Genomic DNA, 22,897 nt, shown 5'->3' with positions numbered 1-22,897 from the left:
AGACATCCATTACGACCAGTTTTCAAGATATCGCTATTTATTTTCCCAATTCTCTAGCTTCCATATCCTTCTCTACAGTAAATCCCTGATGCAAAATATTTTAGCATCTCACCCATTTCTGCGGTTCCACACGTAGGTGGACTTCATGAACTTTAAGAGGCCCTATTCTCTCCCTACTTTTTTGTCCTCACTTATTTGTAGTATCTCTTTCGATTCTCCTTTTACCCTATTTGCCAAAGCTGTCTTGTGTCCCCTTTTCTTGTCCTCCTGATTTTCCTTTTGAGTATACTCCTGCAGCCCTTATACTCTTCTAGGGATTCACTCCATCCCTGCTGTCAATATCTAACATTGGTTCTGTTTTTTGACCAGAAACTACATTTCTCTAGTCATGGCATTCCCTATACTATCAGCTTTACCCTTCAACCTAACAGGAACATACTAACTTTGGACTCCGTTTTGAAGGCTTCCTGTTTTCCAGCTTTCCCTACTATCTGCTCCCAATCAACTTTTGAAAGTTCTTGCCTAATGTAAAATTCACCTTCCTCCAATTTAGAACTTCAACTTTTAGGTCAGGTCTATCCATTTCCATCAGTAGTTTAATTGTCTGAGAATAGCAAACATAATTCTGTATCCCCAAGTGTTACAATCCTCAACCATTGGAAATAGATTAGATTTTAAAAAAACTGCCATTTTCTCAATGTCCTAGATGACTTTGATCAGATCATCCCTTAATCTTTAAAACTCCAGAGAAAACAGGCTTAAGATGGGTAATGACTCTTCAAACCTTGAGTCCAGGTGTAAGACTTGTACACCTAATGTTATGAAAGAACATGTTTCAGTTGTATTCCATGAAGTTAATGCAGCATGGGAAAAGGCCCTTCAGCACATAGTGTCCATGCTTGTCATCAAGCATCTGTTCAGATCCCTTTTTCCAGCACTTGGTCCGTAGCCTTCTATGCCATGGCATTTGAAGTGCTCATCTGAATGCTACTAAAGTATCTTGAGAGTTCCTGCCTTCACCATCCTTTTAAGGTCCAGATACCTTCCACCCTGTAGGTGGAGGTGTGGGACTGGGAGAGAAATCCTTTCCTCAGATACCCTCTTAAACCATTTGTTCCTTGCTTTTCAAGCTGATCCTAGTTACTCTGGTCTAAGCACCACCTTCCTTGTTCTTTTACCCACCACGTATCCTGTCATGATATGGGCTGCCTTTGGATTTTACTTAGTCTTGCCTGCCAATCTTTTTCATGTTCCTTCTTTGCTCTCCTAAATTGTCCAAGTAAACTCTTGCATTGATTATACTTGAGTACCTGCTGTTTCAAACCCCTGCCTGGTATTAGCTTCCTCTTTTTATCTTATCCAGTGCTGTGTGTCGCTTGACAGCTAGGGTGCTCTACTTGTTGGTCCCACCCATCACCTTCTTTGGAAACACATTCGATATGTACTGTTATCCTTTTTAAAATGCTACCCACTACTCTGGATTTTCCTACAAGTAGTTACTCCCAACCTGTTTGGCTATATCATGCCTTATGTTTAAAAACAAATCAGCACCCCCACTGACCCCAAACCCTTTCAGAACCTTGATTGCCAGTCCTCATTTGAACTCATTTGTAATTGCCTCAAATCTAATGGAATTATGGTCATTCACAGAAATTCTACCCCACTGACACATCTACTACTTGCCCTGCTGCATTCTCTTAAAAATAGATTCCTGCATGGTTCCTTTTCTGTTGGGCTTTGTGCTGGGTTTTAAAAAAAAAAGGACAGCCTTAAAGAAGTCTGTCCCTCTAAGATAAAATGTGAGGGCTATCTCTTCCTGAGGTGTATTCAGAATGCCATCAAATAAATCGAGTATCAACTTTCAACAATATGCTGCTGTCAAGTGTAATGGGGTTCCTTGAGATTAGAGCACCTGCCATCACTATCCATAGTTCCAAAGTTGTGGCCATGATAGTTCAGGTTGTTTCTGGAGGTGTGGGCAGTCAGCTCAGTTGTGTGGATCAGATTGAGCCCAGATGAAAATTTTGCCACCAATTCTGGGATAAGCTAACAGCCTGCCACCTTGCCCTCTGTGTAGTCTACACTGTGGTGCTGTGGGACATACTTTTGGGCAAAGAACACAAGAACAGAAAGAAGGACTCTTCAGCCTGTTTGATTATCGTTATCAGATATGCAGTTGCTTGGTCTACTCACATAGGTCCCAGATATGTTGCAAATGGTCATGTGCCAAAATGGTTTTCTAATCATAGTATGTTTGGTGTAAAAACCCATAGGAAGTCTGAGTGTGTATATGTAATGAAAGATTGGCAGCAGTTCATTTGGCACTAATGTTGAAATCAGGCCCATCTGTGATTAAGAAAGCAAATGTAATGTCGTTTATCTCAAGAGGGTTGGAATATAAAAGCAGTGATGTGCTTCTGAGACTTTATAAAGCTCTAGTTAGGCCCCATTTAGAATACTGTGTCCAATTTTGGGCCCCACACCTCAGGAAGGACATACTGCCCCTGGACCATCTCCAGTGGAGGTTCACACGGATGATCCCTGGAATGGTAGGTTTAAAGTATGATGAACGGCTAAGGATCCTGGGATGGTATTCATTAGAGTTTAGAAGGTTGAGGGGAGATCTAATAGATACTTACAAGATAATGAATGGCTTAGAAAGGGTGGACGTTGGGAAGTTGTTTCCGTTAGGCGGGGAGACTAGGACCCGTGGGCACAGCCTCAGAATTAGAGGGGGTAAATTTAAAATGGCAATGAGGATTCATTTCTTCAGCCAGACAGTGGCTTGTGGAATTCATTGCCACGGAGTGCAGTGGAGGCCAGGACGTTAGATGCCTTCAACACAGAGATCAATAAATTCTGGATCTCGCAAGGAATCAAGGGCTACGGGGAGAGTGCAGGGAAGTGGAGTTGAAATGCCCATCAGCCATGATTTAAATGGCGGAGTGGACTCTGGGCCGAATGGCCTTACTTCCACTCCTATGTCTTATGGTCTGATTGCTTGGAATATACTATAGACTCTAAGTAATTGTTCTTAATTTTTACATATGTGGCCTTATTTGAGGAACAACTCAATCCTACAGCAGTAATCAACATTGCAACTCCATTACCTCAGTTTACATCCCTCTGTCTCACCTGTATATTCTATGCTGTGGAATATTGAGATGCCAGTCCTGTCTCTCCCTCACCTATGTTTCTGTTATAGCAATTATGTAACATTCCCATGCAGTAACCTACTTTTACTTGGAAGAAACTTTGCATTAAACTAAATGCTATCTAGAGTTGCCATGGTCCCTTATGCTTTAACTTAAGTATATTCACACTGTTTTCTAGACTGTCTACATCACCTACTAATGAACCTCCACTTCATATCCCATGACTCTGCCAAATTTGTGTAAACCATCACCTTCTCCCCAATGCTGAATTGGGGATTCCAACTGTTGTACTTGGGACAGGTCCCTTCTTTCCCAGAAATGGACTCGGACGCAGGAATCTAATCCTGCTTGCTTGCTCCCACAATCAACAATATATATTTATTAGCTTCCATATCATGAGATGTAGTTGGGTTGGCCCTAGATTTTCCTCTCAGCCAAACAAATATCTTTTTCTATCTGGTACTGCATTTTTATCGATTTTTTTTGTGGGATGAGCATCACTGGAAGACTGGCATTTATTGCTTCTCTGTAACTGCCTCAGGGAACCATTGCAGTCCACGTGCTGTGCGTTGACCAAAAATATCATTAGGGAGGGGATTCCAGGATTTTAACCCAGTAACACTGGTGAATACTTTGAAGGTGGTTGTGTTCCCATGTATCTGCGGCCCTTGTCCTTTTTTAGATGAAAGAGATCATTGGTTTGGAAGGTGCTGCCTGAGGATCTTTTAATTTCTGTAGTGTACCTTGTAAATAGTACTTAGGGTGGTGGAGGGAGTGGATGTAGTACCAGTCAAGTGGGCTGCTTTATCATGGATGGTGTTGTTTCTTGTGTTGTTGGGGCTGTACCCATCCAGACAAGTGCAGAGCATCCAGCACACTCCTGACTTATGCCTTGTAGATGGTAGATAAGCTTTGGGGAGTCAAGAAGTGAATTACTTGCCACAGTATACCTAGCCTCTGATCTGCTCTTGTAGCCACTGTGTGTTTATGTGGCAAGCCCAGGTGTGTTTCTGGTCAAAAGTAACCCCCAGGATGTTGATAGTGAGGTATTTGGTAATGGTAACACTATTGAATGTCAAGGAGCAGTGGTTAGATTTTCTGATACTGGGGATGGTCATAGCCTAGCACTTGTGGCATAAGTGTTTCTTTTTGCTTGTCAACCCAAGCTTGAATGTTGTCCAGATCTTCTTGTATTTAAACATGGGTTTCTTCAGTAGCTGAGGACACTGAACATTTGTACAAATCATCAGTGAACATCCTCGTAGCTGACCTTTGAGGGACAGGAGGTCATATGTTTTAACAATGAAGATAGTTGGGCCAAGGACATTACTGAAGAATTCCTGCAGAGATAATGTGGAACTGAAATGACTGACCAACAACCACAACCATCTTCCTATGTTCCAGGTATGACTCTAACCATTAGAAAGGTTACCCCCAATACCTATTAATTCAGATTTGCTAGAGCTCCTTAATGTCAAAAGCTGTCACACTCTCATCACCTCCTGGGATTCAGCTCTTTTGTCTATGTTTTAATCCAAGCCTGTAATGAAGTCAGGAGCTGAGTAGCCTTGGGGGAACTCCAACGAGATGTTGCTGAGCAGGTGCTGCTTGATAGGACTATTGATAACACCTATCACTTCTGATGATCGAGAGTAGACTGGAGTGGTAATTGATTGACTTGGATTTGTGCTGCTTATGTGCATGAAATACCTAGGTAACTTGCCCCACTTTCACAGATGCCAGCATTGTGACTGTATACTATGGTACTGTCACTTCTGCTAGGTCTGTCCTGATGGTGGGACAGGACGTATCTAAGGATGGTGTTGGTGTTAGGGACATTGCCTGTAAGGTATGATTCTATTAGTATGACTGTCAGGCTGTTTGACTAGTCTGTGAGACAGCTTTTCCAATTTTGGCAGTACCCCTAGCCATTAGTAAGGAGGGCTTTGATCAAATCACACGTTTAGGAATGTGAAGACAATTCAGCCCACCCTGTTATTCTATATCATGGCTGGTCATCTCAATACTCTTTTGCACCATCTGTAAACTAGACTGAGTCAGAAGAAAATGTCCTGGGTGGAAGGTTTGCTCGAGTAGTTCGAGAGGGTTTAAACTAGTATGGCAGGGGGCTGGGAACCTGAGCTGTATACCGGAGGTGAGAGTTGATGCAGGTGAGGCAATAGCAAGAGGTAGACCAGCTAGTGGGAAGGATTTTCCTGAGAAGGAACCAAGGGATCAGTTAAAGTGTGTTTGCTTTAACGCAAGGAGTATCAGGAATAAAAGTGATGAACTTAAAGCATGGATCAGTATCTGGTGCTCTGATGTTGTGGCCATAAGAGACATGGGTTTCTCAGGGGCAGGAATGGTTGCTGGATGTTCCGGGGTTTAGAGCATTTAAAAAGAATGAGGAGGGAGTGTAGCACTACTAATCAGAGAGGGTATCACAGCTACAGAAGCTTCCATTGTTGAGGAAGATCTGCCTACCGAGTCAGTATGGGTGGAAATTAGGAACAGCAAGGGAGTAGTCATCTCGTTAGGGGTTTACTACAGGCCCCCCAATAGCAGCAGGGAGATTGAAGAAAGCATAAGTTGGCAGATTTTGGAAAGGTGTGGACGTAGTAAGGTTATTGTAATGGGTGACTTTAACTTTCCCAATATTGATTGGAACCTCCTTCGAGCAGATAATTTGAATGGAGCTGTTTTTGTAAGGTGTGTTCAGGAGGGTTTCCTAACTCAGTACGTTGACAGGCCGACGAGCGGAGAGGCCATTCTAGACTTGGTGCTTGGAAACGAGCCGGGGCAGGTATCTGATCTTGAGGTGGGAGAGCATTTTGGTGATAGTGACCATAACTGCCTCACATTCTACATAGCTATGGAGAAGGAGAGGGTTAGGCAAAATGGGAGGATATTTAATTGGGGAAGAGGAAACTATGATGCAATTAGACATGAGTTGGGAAGCATGGACTGGGAGCAATTGTTCCATGGTAAAGGTACTATAGACATGTGGAGACTGCTTAAGGAACAGTTGTTGCGAGTGATGAATAAATATGTCCCTCTGAGGCTGGCAAGAAGGGAATAAAGGAACCTTGGGTGATGAGAGCGGTGGAACTTCTTGTCAAAAGGAAGAAGGTAGCTTACATAAGGTGGAGGAAGCTAGGGTCAAGCTCAGCTCTAGAGGATTACAGGCAGGCGAGGAAGGAGCTAAAAAATGGTGTGAGGAGAGCCAGCAGGGGGCACGAGAAAGGCTCGGCAGAACGGATTAGGGAGAACACAAAGGCATTTTACATTGATGTGAGGAATAAGAGAATGGTCAAAGAAAGAGTAGGGCCGATCAGGGATAGCATAGGGAACTTGTGTGTGGAGTCGGAGGAGGTAGGAAAAGCCCTAAATGAGTTTTTTGCTTCTGTCTTTACGAAAGAAACGAACTTTGTAGTGAATGAAACCTTTGAAGAGCAGGTGTGCATGCTGGAATGGATAGAGATAGAGGAGCTGATGTGCTGAAAATTTTGTCAAACATTAAGATTGACAAGTTGCCAGGCCCGGACCAGATTTGTCCTAGGCTGCTTTGGGAAACGAGAAATGCAATTGCTTCGCCACTTGTGAAGATCTTTGCATCCTCGCTCTCCATTGGAGTCGTACCTGAGGACTGGAGAGAGGCAAACGTAATTCCTCTCTTCAAGAAAGGAAATAGTGAAATCCCCGGCAATTACAGACTTGTAAGTCTCAAGTCTGTCGTCTGCAAGGTGTTAGAAAGGATTCTGAGGGATAGGATTTATGATTAAATGCAGTCAACACAGCTTTGAGGGGCAGGTCATGCCTCACAAACCTTAGAGTTCTTTGAGGATGTGACTAGAAAAGTTGACGAGGGTCGAGCTGTGGATGTGGTGTATATGGACTTCAGCAAAGCATTTGATAAGGTTCCCCATGGTAGGCTCATTCAGAAGGTCAGGAGGAATGGGATACAGGGGAACTTAGCTGTCTGGATACAGAATTAGCTGGCCAACAGAAGACAGCAAGTGGTAGTAGAAGGAAAATATTCTGCCTGGAAGTCAGTGGTGAGCAGTGTTCCACAGGGCTCTGTCCTTGGGCCTCTACTGTTTGTAATTTTTATTAATGACTTGGATGAGGGGATTGAAGGATGGGTCAGCAAGTTTGCAGATGACACAAAGGTTGGAGGTGTCGTTGACAGTATAGAGGGCTGTTGTAGGCTGTAGTGGGACATTGACAGGATGCAGAGATGGGCTGAGAGGTGGCAGATGGAGTTCAACCTGGATAAATGCGAGGTGATGCATTTTGGAAAGTCGAATTTGAAAGCTGAGTACAGGATTAAGGAAAGGATTCTTGGCAGTGGGGAGGAACAGAGGGATCTTGGTGTGCAGATATAGATCCCTTAAAATGGCCACCCAAGTGGGCAGGGTTGTTAAGAAAGCATATGGTGTTTTGGCTTTCATTAGCAGGGGGATTGAGTTTAAGAGTCGTGAGATCTTGTTGCAGCTCTATAAAACTTTGATTAGACTGCACTTGGAATACCGTGTCTAGTTCTGGTCGCCCTATTATAGGAAAGATGCTTTGGACATGGTTCAGAGAAGGTTTACCAGGATGCTGCCTGGACCGGAGGGCTTATCTTATGAAGAGAGGTTGACTTTTTTTTCACTGGAGAAAAGGAGGAGGAGAGGGGACCTAATTGAGGTATACAAGATAATGAGAGGCATAGATAGAGTTGATAGCCAGAGACACTTTCTCAGGGCAGAAATGGCTAACATGAGGGGTCATAGTTTTAAGCTGGTTGGAGGAAAGTTAGAGAGGGGATGTCAGAGTCGGGTTCTTTACACAGTTGTGAGAGCATGGAATGCGTTGCCAGCAGCAGTTGTGGAAGCAAGGTCATTGGGGTCATTTAAGAGACTGCTGGACATGCGTATGGTCACAGAAATTTGAGGGTGCATACATGAGGATCAATGGTCGGCACAACATCGTGGGCTGAAGGACCTGTTCTGTGCTGTACTGTTCTATGTTCTAAAACTATCCACTTGTCTTGAACCTGCTTAATAATTTAAGCTTCCACAGTGCTTGAGATACCCAGTAAAAACTGAAAGAGCTATGGATGCTGTAAATCAAGAACAATAACAGTTGCTGGAAAAGCAGGTCTGGCAGCATCTGTAAAAAAAGTTAACGTTTTGGGTCTGTTCACCCTTACTCAACACTCTCTAGCTACTCATGCAACTCAAATTTTGGTCTCAATCAGCATCCTCACTTCAAGTCACTTAACTGTGCTACGAGCAGCCTAAGCTTAAGCTTTAAAATTCTCTCCCATAACCTCTCTGCCTCTTCTTGAAGTATCATAACATTGTAAACTGTTAAGACAAAACGTATGAAATAGCAGCAGAAGTAGATCATTTTGACCCTCCAGTATGTTCCACCGTTGAATATTTTCATGGCAACTGTTTTCTAATCCAACCTTGATCATCTGAGATTCCCTTCTGTAACAAGTAATTCTACCTCTGCTTTAAAGTCGTCAATGACCTTGCTTACTGCACCTTCTGAGGCAGTGTTCTCAATTACACAAGGAGATTTTTAAAAAAATTCTATCCCCAGTTCTGGACTCTCAAGAGGAAACCTTCTTTCCCCATCCACTATGTCAAGACCTTTCAGGATCTTGCATACTTCAAATCAAGTCACTTTTTACGCTGAATTCCAGAGATTAATCTTTCCACATAACACAACCAATACTTCCAGCTATAAATCTAATTAGCCACCTCTGAACTGTCCCCAATGCATTCACATCCTTCCTTAACTAAGAATCCCAAAACAATGCACAGCATTCAAGATGTGATCACAAATGTACTGCATAACTGAAGCACAATGTCCTTTTTCAGTCAATTCCTCAAAGGATAGCATCATATTAACTACTTTGATTATGTGCTGTACCTGCACAGGAACGTTTTGTGACTTGTACTAGAAACTCAGATACCTTTGCACATCAGTCTTGGTCATTTACTGTTTAAAGAATGCACTTTTATTTTAGTCTTCCAGTCAAAGTTAGCAAATTCACATCTTCCCACATTATACTCATTTGCCAAATTTTTGTCCATCCATTCATTTTATCTGTATCCACCTGTAAACTCTTTTACTACATACTTTTCAACCTGTCTTCTGCAGACTTAACTACCAGGTCTTCATCCCTCCTACCCAAATGATTGATATGTGTTCCACTTGTGACAGGCAAAAACCCATTTTATGCTAATGCCAACAATATTCTATCCATACTAAATGTTATCTCCTTTGCTATGAACTTTTATTTTCCACAATAACCTTGGTGGTACAAATACATTTCACAAATTCAAATACAGGTCCCCTTTTATCCACAGTACCCTTCCAGCTGATTTCTAATTAACCTGTTCAGTGATATTAGGTAACTTTGGAGCAGGTGGAACTTGAACCAGAATCTCCTGACCCAAAAGGTACAGATACTACCTCCGCACTACAAGAGACCTTTCACATTACTCAAACAAGTTTAATAAAGTTAGTTTAACATGATTTGCTTTTCACAGAAACCTGCTGTGCCCAGCTATGACCTCTTAACTTAGATTTCAACTTACCTCATGACAAATGTCAAGCTAGTTGTCCTATACTTCTGTTTGTTTTTCCTCTCGTTCCTTTCTTGAATAGGCTATTTTTTCCCCACTACTTTTTTCAATTTGATGGGGCGTTTCATAGATTAAGCATTTTGAAGAATTCTCATTAAATCCTTGCTTAAGAACACACAGCGTGTCAGTATCCAGACTTTCAGATTACAGCTCCATTAACTTGCAATTTCCCTAAGTTACCCTCTCCCTTTACAATGATTATTATTACAGTAATGATTTTTATCCACTAAGACAGAAGCAAAACATTAACTCCATCTACTATAAACTCCCCATTCTCTTGTGCTAATACTGTCTTTACTGGTTTCCTTTCTAAATTTCTTTCTGTAGAAACATTTCCTATTTAACTTACTTTTTAGCTGGTTTCCTCTCATTCTGTCTTCCTGATTTAGCCTTTAGTTAAACTCTGCTGTTCTGACCTGTCATCATATATGCCACTCATCTTTGTGCAGCTACTTTTCCTCCTTTTAATCTTGAGGCTTTCCCTAACTTTGTGTAATCATGGATGGTGGTCCTCAATCTCCAATTTTAGATTGTATTATCGCAATTTTATTAATCTATCCCCCTGACCTAGTTTGCCAGTTCAACTCAGCCAGCTCTGCTTTCATGCCTACATAGCTTGCCTCTATTAAATTTAAAATACTAGTTTTACGCCCAGTCTTTCAAACTGGGTGTGAAATTCAATTATATGATGTTCACATCTACCTAGGGATACTTTTTACTTTGAAGTTATGCATTATTCCTGTTATATTACACTTAGAGCTGTAAGTTAAATTACAATACCAAGAAATTATATGGAAAGCATTCAATAAACTCATCTAGTCTGTGACTTTGAAAACAAAAGTGAACCTTTGAAAACATTAAAGCATACCTTTCAGTGAGGTTACTGCAACATAATTGTCTTCCATAAAGGCTTCTCCTAGTCTTCATTTCAACATTGGGTAGTGTCTGTGCCACAGTTATTCATCATTGTCATAGAGCCCTATAGCATGGAGTCAGGGACTTTGGCCCATATCCTTCTAAAACTTTCCTATTTACCCAAATGCCTTTAACATTTTAATGTACCTGCCTCAACCACTTCTGCTGACAGCTCATTCCATATGTCCTTCATCCCTTCAAAAAGGAAGAAGCAGTACCAGGAAAGGCACCAAAGGGGAAAAAAAATCATTGTGGAAAGCAGAGTCTATATAGGCAGATGGCTGCTGAATTCATAGATAGCAGAAGGAGATGACAAAATAGAATGTATTAATTTTGGGTAGTATTAGCTTTAAGGGCATACCTTTGTATCAATTTTTTCCTGCAGAAATTCATGAGCCTACAGCCAAAATGGAGCAGAGAAGGAAAGAAAGAAATCTAATGGGAAAAATATGAATGTGCAGCTGTCCTTAAACAACCAACAAGAACATGAATACAATAGCATACTGCTGCCTGATGAATATATTAGTAACCACAATAATAATATTCATACCTACATTATGAAGTAGCTCAGGAATAATCAGTTGTATCTTTAAAAAACTGAGACAAAATGAGTTTACTATTGAGAAGTAATGTGACAAGGTTTAAAAATTGGAATCTGAAATATAGTAGACTAAACTCTACTTGCCTGACATTAACCCCAGCAGCTTTCTCTGATCAAAGATGCTGCTGAACGTGATTGTTTTTTGGCACTGTTTAGATTTGAAAGATGAGAGTGCTGGTTGAAGTAGTTTGCTTAAAAATGGTTACTGATTTTTCTGAAGGATCCCAAACAAAATGTCAGCTTTCCTCGTGTTCTGATACTGCCTGGCCTGCTATCATCCTCCAGCTCCACGCTTTGTTATCTCTGGTTGAAGTGTACTTTTGAGCTCATTGGTAAATCAAGAGAATATGCATGGATGACTTTACTATAAATATATAGTTTTTCTTTAAGCAAGTTACTTCCAGGTGAGAAAGCAAGAGTCATCAAATTAAGATGATTTACAATTTTATGTGTAGTAAGATTTGTTTTGGTTACTAGTCCAGTCAAACCAAAGCCCCCCTGGGCAATTCTCCAGTTGAGGATCACATTTCACCATCAAAATTTCACCAGGCAGGAGCAGACACCACTCTCCCAACCACCCCTTATGGCCAGGCCAAACTGAGATCCTGTATTTATCTCAATGTCTAGGTTAACAAGAAACACCTGCAGTACTAATAATGGGCATGACCCCTGCTGACAGACTAGTGTGCAGAGCACCTGGCCTACTGGAGACATGTGAAGGTCCTACCTCACTAGTTAAAGGCTCATCATCCAAAATATTAAAAGTTGATGAACAGAGATGGGTAAGAAGCACTATGCCATTGGCTAATCAATTATTTTAGGAGACCCTGGTTTCTTGGTAAGGTGTTGCTCACTTCTAGGAGTCACTTTTGGAGAGAGGCTGTGGGTAATAGACAGACATCAACAGGAATATGGGAAAATCAGATGACAGAAGGAACAAGTAGGTGCTGTAACCACAATCTGAAAGCAATGGCAAAGTGTAGATGGGGAGGGGTTGGGCAGGGTTGAGTATATTCAACACACAGTGGTACTGGAGGCATAGTGCAAGAGATTCATCTTGTCCAAAGGACCTGATCCCTCTGGCTTGGGACTCCCAATCTACCACTCAATATGCAAGAATGCTTTTATATCTTGGCTGATTAAAATTTCATTACCACAGTTTATCCAATCACACCATGCTAACATATCACTGTCCATAACACTGAAAAATAATACATTTAACACTTCCACTGAAAATACTGTGTAACATATTTCAAACACACCAAATATGATCTTTTAAATAAGATTTAAAAGGAGTGTCTGCTAATTCAAACCTGAAATTGCTGTTCCACACAGCTATTTTATTGTCTTTTTTTAAATGAAATGGAAAGTTTTGTCCTGTGGTACTATTTAACATTTTCCTAATCCACTGTCCCCATAACATCCCAAGGGAAGATATGGGAATATCTTCATGCTGGTCCTTCATATTCTAAGTTTCACAGTTGAACTTTGACTTGCAATCACAGTTCTAATCTTGCAAAATATGAAGTAGTAAGTAAACTAATGTCTCCACAGAACAGGTAATTCCAAGTTCAGTCATTGAAATTAATATACTAATTTGTCAGTTGCCTTCACAGAGTATCTGTATTTTCAATTTACAGCAATTTACTAGTGGTACGTTAGACAGACTTCAGTATAACAGTGCAACTTTTGGCTCCATGTACAGGTTGATTCAACTAACTTACCTAGCTAGAAGTCTAACAAGAAAACTATTTCACAATAAAAAGGGGTAATGAAATTCAATTGAATTTGAGTCAGATTAATCAGACTTGGAAGTATAATGGAAATTTGATGGGGAAACTTTTATTGTTTAATTAAAAAATAAGCTTTGCAAACATGAAGGAGTCCTCCTTTCCCCACCCTCAGGACAATGAGCATGTTACTTTATTTTAAAATCAATAAATAACAGTTATAGTTCAGAATAGTTGCAAACAATTAGTTTAATTTGGTCTAGTTTATTTTTAAATTGTGATATCCTTAACAATTGAAATAATTAGGTTCTCTGCTTTCCACAAGTGAGGGAAATAAACTGTCCAATTATGCAATCATTCCTTGTAATCTACAGAATATACAGGGAATAGTTCCATATCAATTCCTGATGTTGTATGACAAGTGACACTGCCACTGAAAAGGTTGGCCCCTATAATTTACACAGCATACAGAATATTAAACTTAATATTTCATAACTTGATCAGTTTTTGAACTAATGTTTAAACTAATTGAGTTCAATTTTGTACACAGTGTACAAAGCACAATTTTAAAGGACTAAATATAAAATATTAAACAGTCCACAAAGTGGATAGTTACTTATGTATACGACCATACAAATGGATGCTTTGAACAACAGATGTTTTCCTTTGTTACAAAAAGGAGTTTAGCTTTTAGATTAAAGCTGACAGGAGAAGGGAGGCAAAAGACAACTAGATGGTGATTTCATTAAACTAGAACTAAAGCCAAATGTACAATGTTACATGTTAACTCAGAAACGATGTCTGTTGTAAATTGTGTGGGGAGGCAGTTAATAGATTTGAATATTTATTGAGGACCAATACTCAAGACAGAAGAAAAAAATCTCATTTCACTTAATTGTGAAACATCTTCAAATCCTCAGTTTTTGTATAGTATCTTGTGATTATTTTCAATTCTTCATAAACAGAAAAACAATATCCAATATTCAAAGAATGGAACTGTATGGCCTTTTTGCACTATACTGCAGTCTGTCCTAAACAAAGTTATTCTGTTCCTTTGACAACACCGACTAATGCTGGCCGAAGGGTGCGTCCATGAAGCTTGTACCCTATCTTGGTCACTAGTGCCACTGAACCAGGCTCTTTTCCTTCCACTGGAGTGTGGAAGAGAGCTTCGTGCTCATATGGATCAAACCTTGCTCCAAGGGGGTTCAGTTTGACGAGACCATGCTTGCAAAACACTTTCTGAAGTTGTCCTTCGGTCATGATTAGACCTTCATAAAGACTCTTCAAGTGGGGGTTCTGTCCTGTGAGCTCTTCTTTTGGCACACTCTCTGTTGCTTTTTCAAGAATATCTGCCACTTCCAATAGGTCTTTGCAGAATCCCTGAATACCTTTTAAAGAAAGGGAAAATTAGACAAAACATTAACAGGATTAAACTGTGCAAGAGCAAGCAGGAGAGAGGAAATGTTAGAAATACTAGGAAGAGAACAGTGAAAGTCACTCTAAGTTTTCTTTTGCTAATAGCAATAGTAACACTTTAGATTTACTCAGTGCTGGTATGTATGAACCAAAGTTCCACCGTTTCCTCCTTTGTCTTTTTGTCACTTTGTCTGACAATTGTATGAACGTTTCTCCTAAAAGTCTTGCCATTTTGAATTTGATCAGGCCAATTCAATCAGCGCACTTTAATGACTAACCAATATGCAGAAAGACTTTCACCAATCCATTTTTCAGCATCATGATACCATCACTCTGGCAAATTAAAGTGTCAAACTACATTCCAGAATCGGAAATAGCCTTTCTACTTTTAAAGCAGTAGCTATTTTAAGCATATAATAAAAATGTCAGCTAACCTTTGCAGAACAAACTTGTTCCCATCAGTAAAAGGTTTTCAGTCTAGAAGGCCTAATGGAAGCCATATGGAACAATGCCTCAAGAATAAACAGTAATATGTTTTGCAGCAATTTATTACCTTATTTCCCCTCTAAATTCAGAGCTTCTCAATAGCCATTCTCAACTGAACAAGCAAAATAGATGGCCAGTACAGTAATGGTATTCATAAAGTTACAGCCAAGAAATATTCCGAAGGAAAGAAAACTAATCTTCTGGGGCTTCAGCAAAGCAATTTGTTCTTTGTTTCAGTGTCAGATTCCCTGATGTCCACAGTATCCTTAGTGATAGTGGTACAGTGGATTGCCACTGGGTTGGCATTCCAGAGGCATGTCCTTACCCGAAACAACATTTCTTACTTTGCGTTTGAACATTAAGATAACCAAGGCTGGATAATGATTTAAAAAGCATGTTTGGTGATACGTTGGATAGGATAAGTGGAGGTTTTTTTAAAAACAAGTAGGAAAGACACTGAACCCAGAAACATAATGGCATCAAACCAGAAGGAAATACCCAGTAAATACCAACATTTTCAGTTTTTCATCTCACTAATAATAGCCTCAAAAATCCCTACACCGGAATGAAGAAATAACACAATACTGCCGTACTGGCATCTTTCAGTCCCGTGAATGAAGATCCAAAGAATTTCTGCTGTAAGGCACATAGGGAGAGGGCAACAGACAATGCTTAATCTATGAACACCAGATCAAATTCCTAATACCAGTCAGTTGTTTCTGATACAATTAACTGGTTTAGTTTGTCAGCCTTTGTATCAATCCTTTATAATAACCATGGTGTTCATGCCAACAGCATATCACAGCTGCAATGAAACTGGAAAATTTAAAAACAATGAAACTCCAATGGAAAAAAGTAAACTGCAGACACACACAAACAACAAGTGGAAAGGAAGATGAGGTGGTGCTGGATGACAGGATAAAATGGTTGGTATTAACAGAAGAAAGAAATGGGTAGTAAATGCAAGGAAAAATGGAGACAAGCAAAGTGAGGGAAGCAGAAAAATAAAGTATATCCAGAATAGTCAAACATTGCATTTCCATATTCTTACCTATCCCAATGAGAGAACCGTATAACAGAAAATCATTTTACACACTACCAAGAGTAACAGCTGTGTGGAAAGTAAGGCAAAGTAGGCATAACCTGAATTTGAAGTCAAAACTAAAGAGATTATGAAAATCAACCTTCAGAATAAATCTAAAAGCCCTTCATTTAGAAGTTTTATCCAAATTTGAAAATCTTATTTTAAAATTGTCAATACAGACTATGAAATCAAAGATTACGATAACTCTGTACTTCTCACTCAAAGAAAAAGTCTGTTAACTGCTTAATTTTAATCATAGTTTGAGAACAAATCAATGATTCTGATGTAATGCAATTTAAACTTAAGGCAAAGACAGTCAACCCCAAAAATGAAATATCTACAAGCAAAAAACAGATGATATTTTCACCTGTTACTGCAGTAACTGTACTAAGAAGCCCATGTCATGTTTCCCTAACTATAGCACATGATAGGAATACACCATTACAAATATCTGACATCACCAGTCTGCCAGTGAAGAATGATTGCGTGGTTAACAGATATATAAATTCTACATAGATCTAAGACTCCTTGTTCAACCTTGAGATGTTCTCACCATATAATTTAGCTTCTTCAACCAGTTTCTGGCTCCTTTGACGTAGGTTTTCAGCATCTGCTAGTGCTCGTTTATACTTGTCCTACAAAATGTAAAAAAAAAAGTTCATTTTTCCCACTTTAGCTAGGCACTTCTCACTTCTTTATTTCAAAAGAAAAGTTACATTGTGATGACTTTTTATTGAAGTATCCTTGTGATATGTCTAGCAAGCAGTTATTACAATAGAATCAATATGAATTACACTCCAAAGAGCTGCCTTTCATGAGGACTTTGTGCAGCCCTTCAGGTCTGCTATTTTGCACATTACACAAAGTCAGGTGCAAAATGTCTTGATATGGAGAAAAAAAAAGTACGAGAACACAGTCTCTAACATCCCAGAAGCTTAAGAGGTTAAAATATAACCACTTTAAACTCATTACTCAATCTAACCAGAAGAGGCCAAATTTTTACTTAGAAGCCTTGAAGAAAGAGAAAACTCTAACTTATCTCAGAAGTACCACTTGTTTCACTGTGCCTCAGGTGCAGCCAAATTCTAGGAGTTAAAACAATTCCATATTACTGACAGCAGTTTTGTAGATGGCGTATGTGCCAAAGATGTTCACTCAAGCCAATAACAGCATGGCCTAGTTCCAGCATCAGGACACAAAAACCATTTAGAGGGACTAACTGTGGTCTTCATAATTGCAATACAGAACTCCACTTATTCAAAGCACCCCCATCCCCTCAAACACCTCTCGAATTGAAAACAAGTTTAAGCATTGTGAAAACAAATTATGGCAATTGTCATAATATTTCATATGGGCTCATGGACAAAGTGGAGGCTACAAGGAGAAAGCAAGATCCAGCATAACCTATCCTGCATGGTAGAAATATTCTTGTCACAGAACAGCATTATCCCAACTAATCACGTTCTCACCTAGGATCAATGTAAAGTTTAGTTATTTTAAGCTTACTGTAAGGTCCTTCAGTTGCTCCTCCAGCTTATTCTTTTCCTCGAAAAGTATTTTCTCTGCTGGGCTAGGTTCTCCTTTGTCTGCATTCTGAGTCTGGTTTTGGTCATCATCGTAGCTTTGTCCAGTGTTTTTCTGTTGAGTAGCTGTACAGAAAAACCTAAAGAAACATTTTAAGTTTTCTTTTTAAAAAAAATTAAAAAGAGATCCAGCATAGCAAAGAATATTTAAGAATCAAGCTGAGATCCAACTAAAATTATTGCAATCAACACAGTCAACACACTAATTACTTACTTAAATCTGGAACTAGACAAATCACTATCAATTGGTAGTAATTAAGTCAATTCTGTTTACAGCTTGCTTCGTTTTGAATTGTAAATGCCATATTTTAAAACATGACATTGTATTTCATTGGTCATTCTAGTTTTCTCAATTGTGCCTTCATTAATCTGAAGGCGTTCGGGGGTAATTGGACAACACCTAACTCTAATGGAAGTTTTTCATGCTCCGGCATGGACAGTAATTATGCTGAATGTTCAGTCAAAATCAACACTCAAATTTACAACTTCTAGCAAGTATCACTCATGAGTAGTCAGGAACAGGAGATCTTGCTGACACTTTTTCCTTCAAATGCGAGTGCTAAGTTCAAGTCCCACCTGCTTTATAGGTGTATAATAAAATTCCTGAACAGGTTGATTAGAAAAATAGGTTGAAATCAACTGCCATCTACCAAGATTGATCTAAACCAGCCACGGAGTAAGGAGATAACAAGGTTTAGAGCTCGATGAAGAGACACGGAAGAAGGGTCTAGGCCCGAAACATCAGCCTTCGTGCTCCTCTGATGCTGCTTGGCCTGCTGTGTTCATCCGGCTCTACACCTTGCTACCTCGGATTCTCCAGCATCTGCAGTTCCTGGAGTAAGGAGAAACAGTGCCAGACATAGAATGTATATTCTTGGCAGCTGTGATGGGATGAGATTGCTCTGGAGGTTAGTATGGAATGCTAACCTTCATGACAAGGCAGATTATGCTCACTGAGCATGAGAAACATGGGTCTGTAACAATCGCCCTTAAAAATATTTAAAGATATCAATTTGCGCTTTTCACAATGGCAACAATAAAAAGCACAATATTGCAAAGAATGTAGTACAGAAAATTGGGAGAATTTGAGAAATCAAAGAATGACTAATAAAATGGATAAAAGAAATGAGTAAAAAGAGCCAGCAAAAATGTTTCTACAAGTACATAACAGTAATGCAACATTGATTCTTTAGAGGAAATGACTGGGATATTAATGAGAAATAATGGCAGACTCTGGGAAAAAAAAGTACCAGCCAAAAAAAAAACACACCAATACTCAAGGAAAAGGAGGTGGCATAAAAGGAGAAACTTAAAGGAATTTTGATGGAGAGAAAGGGCAAGGAAAAATGACTATTTTAAGAGCCATAACCACCCCAAACATAGCTGCACCTTAGGGTGAAGTGAATTCAACATTATGACTCTAGAATGGTTGAGGAGATTGGACAACACTATTCAAGAACAAAAGACCAAATGTATGAAAGTACTGACCAGTTAGCCTATCAGTCACTAGGAAAATATTGAAGTGGATCAAGATCATAGTAATAGAACAACCAGCAAATCGTAGTGTAAGGGTGCAAGAGTCAACATGACTTACTGAAAAGGAAATAATGTTTGACAATTAATTTGAAGGTGGGCTGAAAAACTGCAGTTGGAGTTCAATCTGGATAAATGTGAGGTATTGCATTTTGGTACAACGAACGAGGGTAGGAGTTATACAATTAACGGTAGGGCCTTAGGGAGTGTTGTAGAGCAGAGGGACCTAGGGATTCAGGTACCTAATCCTTTGATGATTGCATCACATACAGACAGGGTGGTTAAAAAGGTTTTTGGCACACTTGCCTTCATTGCTTTGTCCTTTGAGTATAGGGGTTGGGAAGTCATGTTGAGGTTGTACAGGACATTGGTGAGGCCTCTTCTGGAATACTGTTCCACAGTTAAGGAAGGACCTTAAGTTGGAGAGAGTTCAGAAGAGATTAACCAGGATGTTGCCAGGGGTGGAAGATTTGAATTATAAAGAAAAGCTGGATAGGCTGGGGCTTCCCACCCCCACTGCAGAACAGCAGGTTGAGAGGTGACCTGATAAAAGTTTATAAAACAATAAGGAACATAGAGAGAGAGTTAACGGTAATCAGAGATAATGGGAACTGCAGACGCTGGAGAATCCAAGATAACAAAGTGTGAAGCTGGATGAACACAGCAGGCCAAGCAGCATCTCAGGAGCACAAAAGCTGATGTTTCAGGCCTAGACCCTTCATCAGAGAGGCTCTCTCATGAAGGGTCTAGGCCCGAAACATCAGCTTTTGTGCTCGAGATGCTGCTTGGCCTGCTGTGTTCATCCAACTTCACACTTTGTTATCTTAGAGTTAATGGTAGTTGTCTTTCCCCCAGGATGGGTAATTTCAAGAAAAAGAGGGCAGATTTTTAGGGAGGGAGGTGAGAACTTTAAAAAAGACATGAGGAGGCAACTTCTTCTTGAAAACAAGAGAATGGTTCACATGTTGAATGAACTTCCCGAGGAAATGGTGGATGGAGTACAGTTACAACCGGTAAAAGACATTTAGATAAGTATGTGAATAGGAAAGGTTTGGACGGATATCAATCAGGAGCAGGCAGGTGGAACTAGTTTAGTTTGGGATTATGTTTGGCATGGACAGGCTGGACAGAAGCGTTTGTTCCATGCTGAATGACTATGTAATGAGCGAGGTGAATAAGGACATTTAATAATATGGTACATAAAAAGAGGTTAATGTACAAGATTATAGTTCCTGCTAAGGGAAATATTAGCATGGATATTGGATTAGGCAAGTAATAGGAAGCAACTGGGATAAGTGGCCATTTCCAAAACTGGAATTCAAATCTGTAGTAATAATTGGATGCATGGACAAAATGATGTAGCCCAATTTGCTGGCAACACAAAAGATAAATAAGAAAGCAAATTACAAGGATACAAAAAAGCATCTGCAAAAGAAATCACAGTCAGCAAAAAAAAAACCAAAATTGGCAGATGAAGTACTGGTAAAATTGAAGTCCCGTTTTGAACAGAAAAGTAACTATGAAACGGATAGAGAGAGTGTCAAACATTCCAGTACAGAAGAATCTATGTCCCATTGTACTCAAAATATGAACAGCTAGCATATAGACGCAGCAAGTACTGAAGGCAAACAAGATAGTGACCTTTGCTGCAAGAGTTTGGAATACAAAAAGTAGGAAGCCTTGCCATAACTGTACAGGGCATTTAGTTAAACTTAGGATATGCACTGCATACAGTTGTAGACTCATTTTAAGGATGTATCTATAGCAAACTTTGTTTAACTGGCATCTTATGAACCTGCACTCTTGACAAATCAGAAGTTATATACCTGGAACACTGGAAGTTTACTGTATTATTACAATCTCCAAGTAGTCAGTTGAGGGTAAGTGAGAAGACTCTGCTGATAAATAGTAATGAAACTTTGCCTTAAATAAAACTTAAGTGATTAATGCCATAAATAAGGTATGCAGTGTATATATCCCCTGCATTATACTTCTATTATTTAATGTGTTTTTACATTGATTATGCAGACCTCTCCAGCAACCAGAATTTGAACAACTAGTACACTCCTGATCCTATTAGGTGTCAGTTAATAAAACATTTGCAATACTTGCATCAAAACATCAGATTCACCACTGAGAACTGGGGTGAAGGATTGTTTTCATTCAAACTTTGCTTGTAGAAGCAGGTCAATAAAAGGAGATTAGATATTTGCAGCAGTGGCCATCCCCCATAAAAATGACTATAGTACTAGTTGTTTTAGTTGAATAATTTAGGGAGGGCTAGAAGATGCAAAAAAAATTGGGATAGTAAGCACTGTGCTATATTAAGACTCTTCACAACAATACTGAATACTTTGAAAAGAATGCACAATTAGTGAACACAGCAGTATTGCCATAGGATAGAGCTACCAGGGAAAAAAGGCTTTCAAACATCACAGGACAAAGCACTATGCAGAGAGATAAGCTTCACTTCCTATTCAATTTTGTACATTTTCAAACAACATTTTAAAAAAGTACTTACCTAGAAAGTATCTTAAAAACACTACAGTAAAACTATAGGCCCAGACAACAAATACGGAGAAGGGAGCATTGAGATGATGCAACATAGTGCAATTGCACTGAGCTGACTACTAAAATCAAAGGGCCATAAAAAGATCTTTGCTATACAGAATCATAATCCCAAGAGTGCAGAAAAAGGCCATTCGTTCCATCGAGTTTGACCAAACCGAAGAGCATCCCACCTCCAAAATACCCGTGACCCACACGGGGTTTTAAAAAGCTTGTACATCCCCGAAAACTACGGGGCAACTTTTAGCATAGCCAATCCACCAAACCTCTACACCTCTATCTGGAGGAAACGCAGACAGACACGGGAAGAACGTGCAAACTCTACACACAAATTGCAGTCAAGGTGAAATCGAATCTGCGTCCCTGGCACTGTAAGGGAACCGTGCTAACCAATGTGGATTTTATAAAAACTTACATATCCATAGGTTTCATACATACAATTTAAAGACAACCCAACGTTTCAGAGTAAAACGGACTACGAATACGAGGAACGCGGGAATGGACAGGATGAATCAGTAAGGAGGTCAGAAAGGGACGAGGCTGTGCCATCTGCAAAGAGGGACAGCGGGAGAAAGTGAAGGCCGACATGCGAGATTCAGTGATAACGGGTCGGAGTGACGGAGGAGATTACCAGGGGCTGGGACGTCATTAGAAAACACGGAGGCTGCAAATTTTAACCAAGCCTCGGATCCTCGGGAGAGACACGGGGGCGGATTGGCCTGCGATCACTAACCTGCGGACGGCGAGGCCGCTAACGTTCCGACCCGAGCAGGCCCTAACGGAAGCGTTGAGCGCGAGGCCCCACTCCAGGCAGGGCCTAACGGCCGCGCTGAGCGCGAGGCCCCGATCCCGGCCCGGGCCCTGTCTTAACGTCAGCGCGACACGGCCACCGGCCCACAGAACTCGCGCGGCCCTCTCCGCCATGGCCATCATTGACGTCAGTGCGCAATACGTCACGCCTTTGACCAATCAAATCCCCCTTCCCCGTTCGAGCGACGTTACACAATCAGCGCGCGATCTCGGCTTCGACAGTTGAAAACAGGGAAGAGAAATCGAGCGCGAACAACAGATCTGTGAACCGATTAATCGTTTCACCGAGCGATCGCTTCACATTGAATCATTCAAAGAGCTCTTGTAGGTTTTTCACCAAGCCACTCGTCATCCTGACGTTGAAATATG

General features: G+C 40.2%; 1 protein-coding gene across 1 annotated transcript; it reads right to left on the bottom strand.

The window, feature by feature from the left end:
- Positions 1-13,876: 13,876 nt before the first annotated feature.
- On the bottom strand, positions 13,877-22,691 carry grpel1 (GrpE-like 1, mitochondrial). Its single transcript, XM_048543624.2, has 4 exons — positions 22,452-22,691; positions 17,541-17,697; positions 16,588-16,669; positions 13,877-14,436 (listed from the first exon to the last, which is right to left on the bottom strand). The coding sequence occupies exons 1-4, from the start codon at positions 22,649-22,651 to the stop codon at positions 14,087-14,089; spliced, it is 789 nt and encodes a 262-aa protein (XP_048399581.2). The 5' UTR covers positions 22,652-22,691; the 3' UTR covers positions 13,877-14,086.
- Positions 22,692-22,897: the final 206 nt, after the last annotated feature.

This window comes from Stegostoma tigrinum, chromosome 1 (assembly GCF_030684315.1).
Source record: "Stegostoma tigrinum isolate sSteTig4 chromosome 1, sSteTig4.hap1, whole genome shotgun sequence".
NCBI lineage: Eukaryota > Metazoa > Chordata > Chondrichthyes > Orectolobiformes > Stegostomatidae > Stegostoma > Stegostoma tigrinum.
Note: the sequence above shows the minus strand (reverse complement) of the source record. Positions and strands in the feature narration are given on the sequence as shown.

Coding starts and splice junctions, on each gene's coding strand:
- grpel1 (XM_048543624.2), bottom strand. CDS start 22,651: ATGATGGCCATGGCGGAGAGGGCCGCGCGAGTTCTGTGGGCCGGTGGC. Junction 17,698..22,451: donor AGCGGCCTCGCCGTCCGCAG/GTTAGTGATCGC, acceptor ATGTTTCTTTAG/GTTTTTCTGTACAGCTACTC. Junction 14,437..16,587: donor TGAAGAAGCTAAATTATATG/GTGAGAACATCT, acceptor TTTCTTTAAAAG/GTATTCAGGGATTCTGCAAA.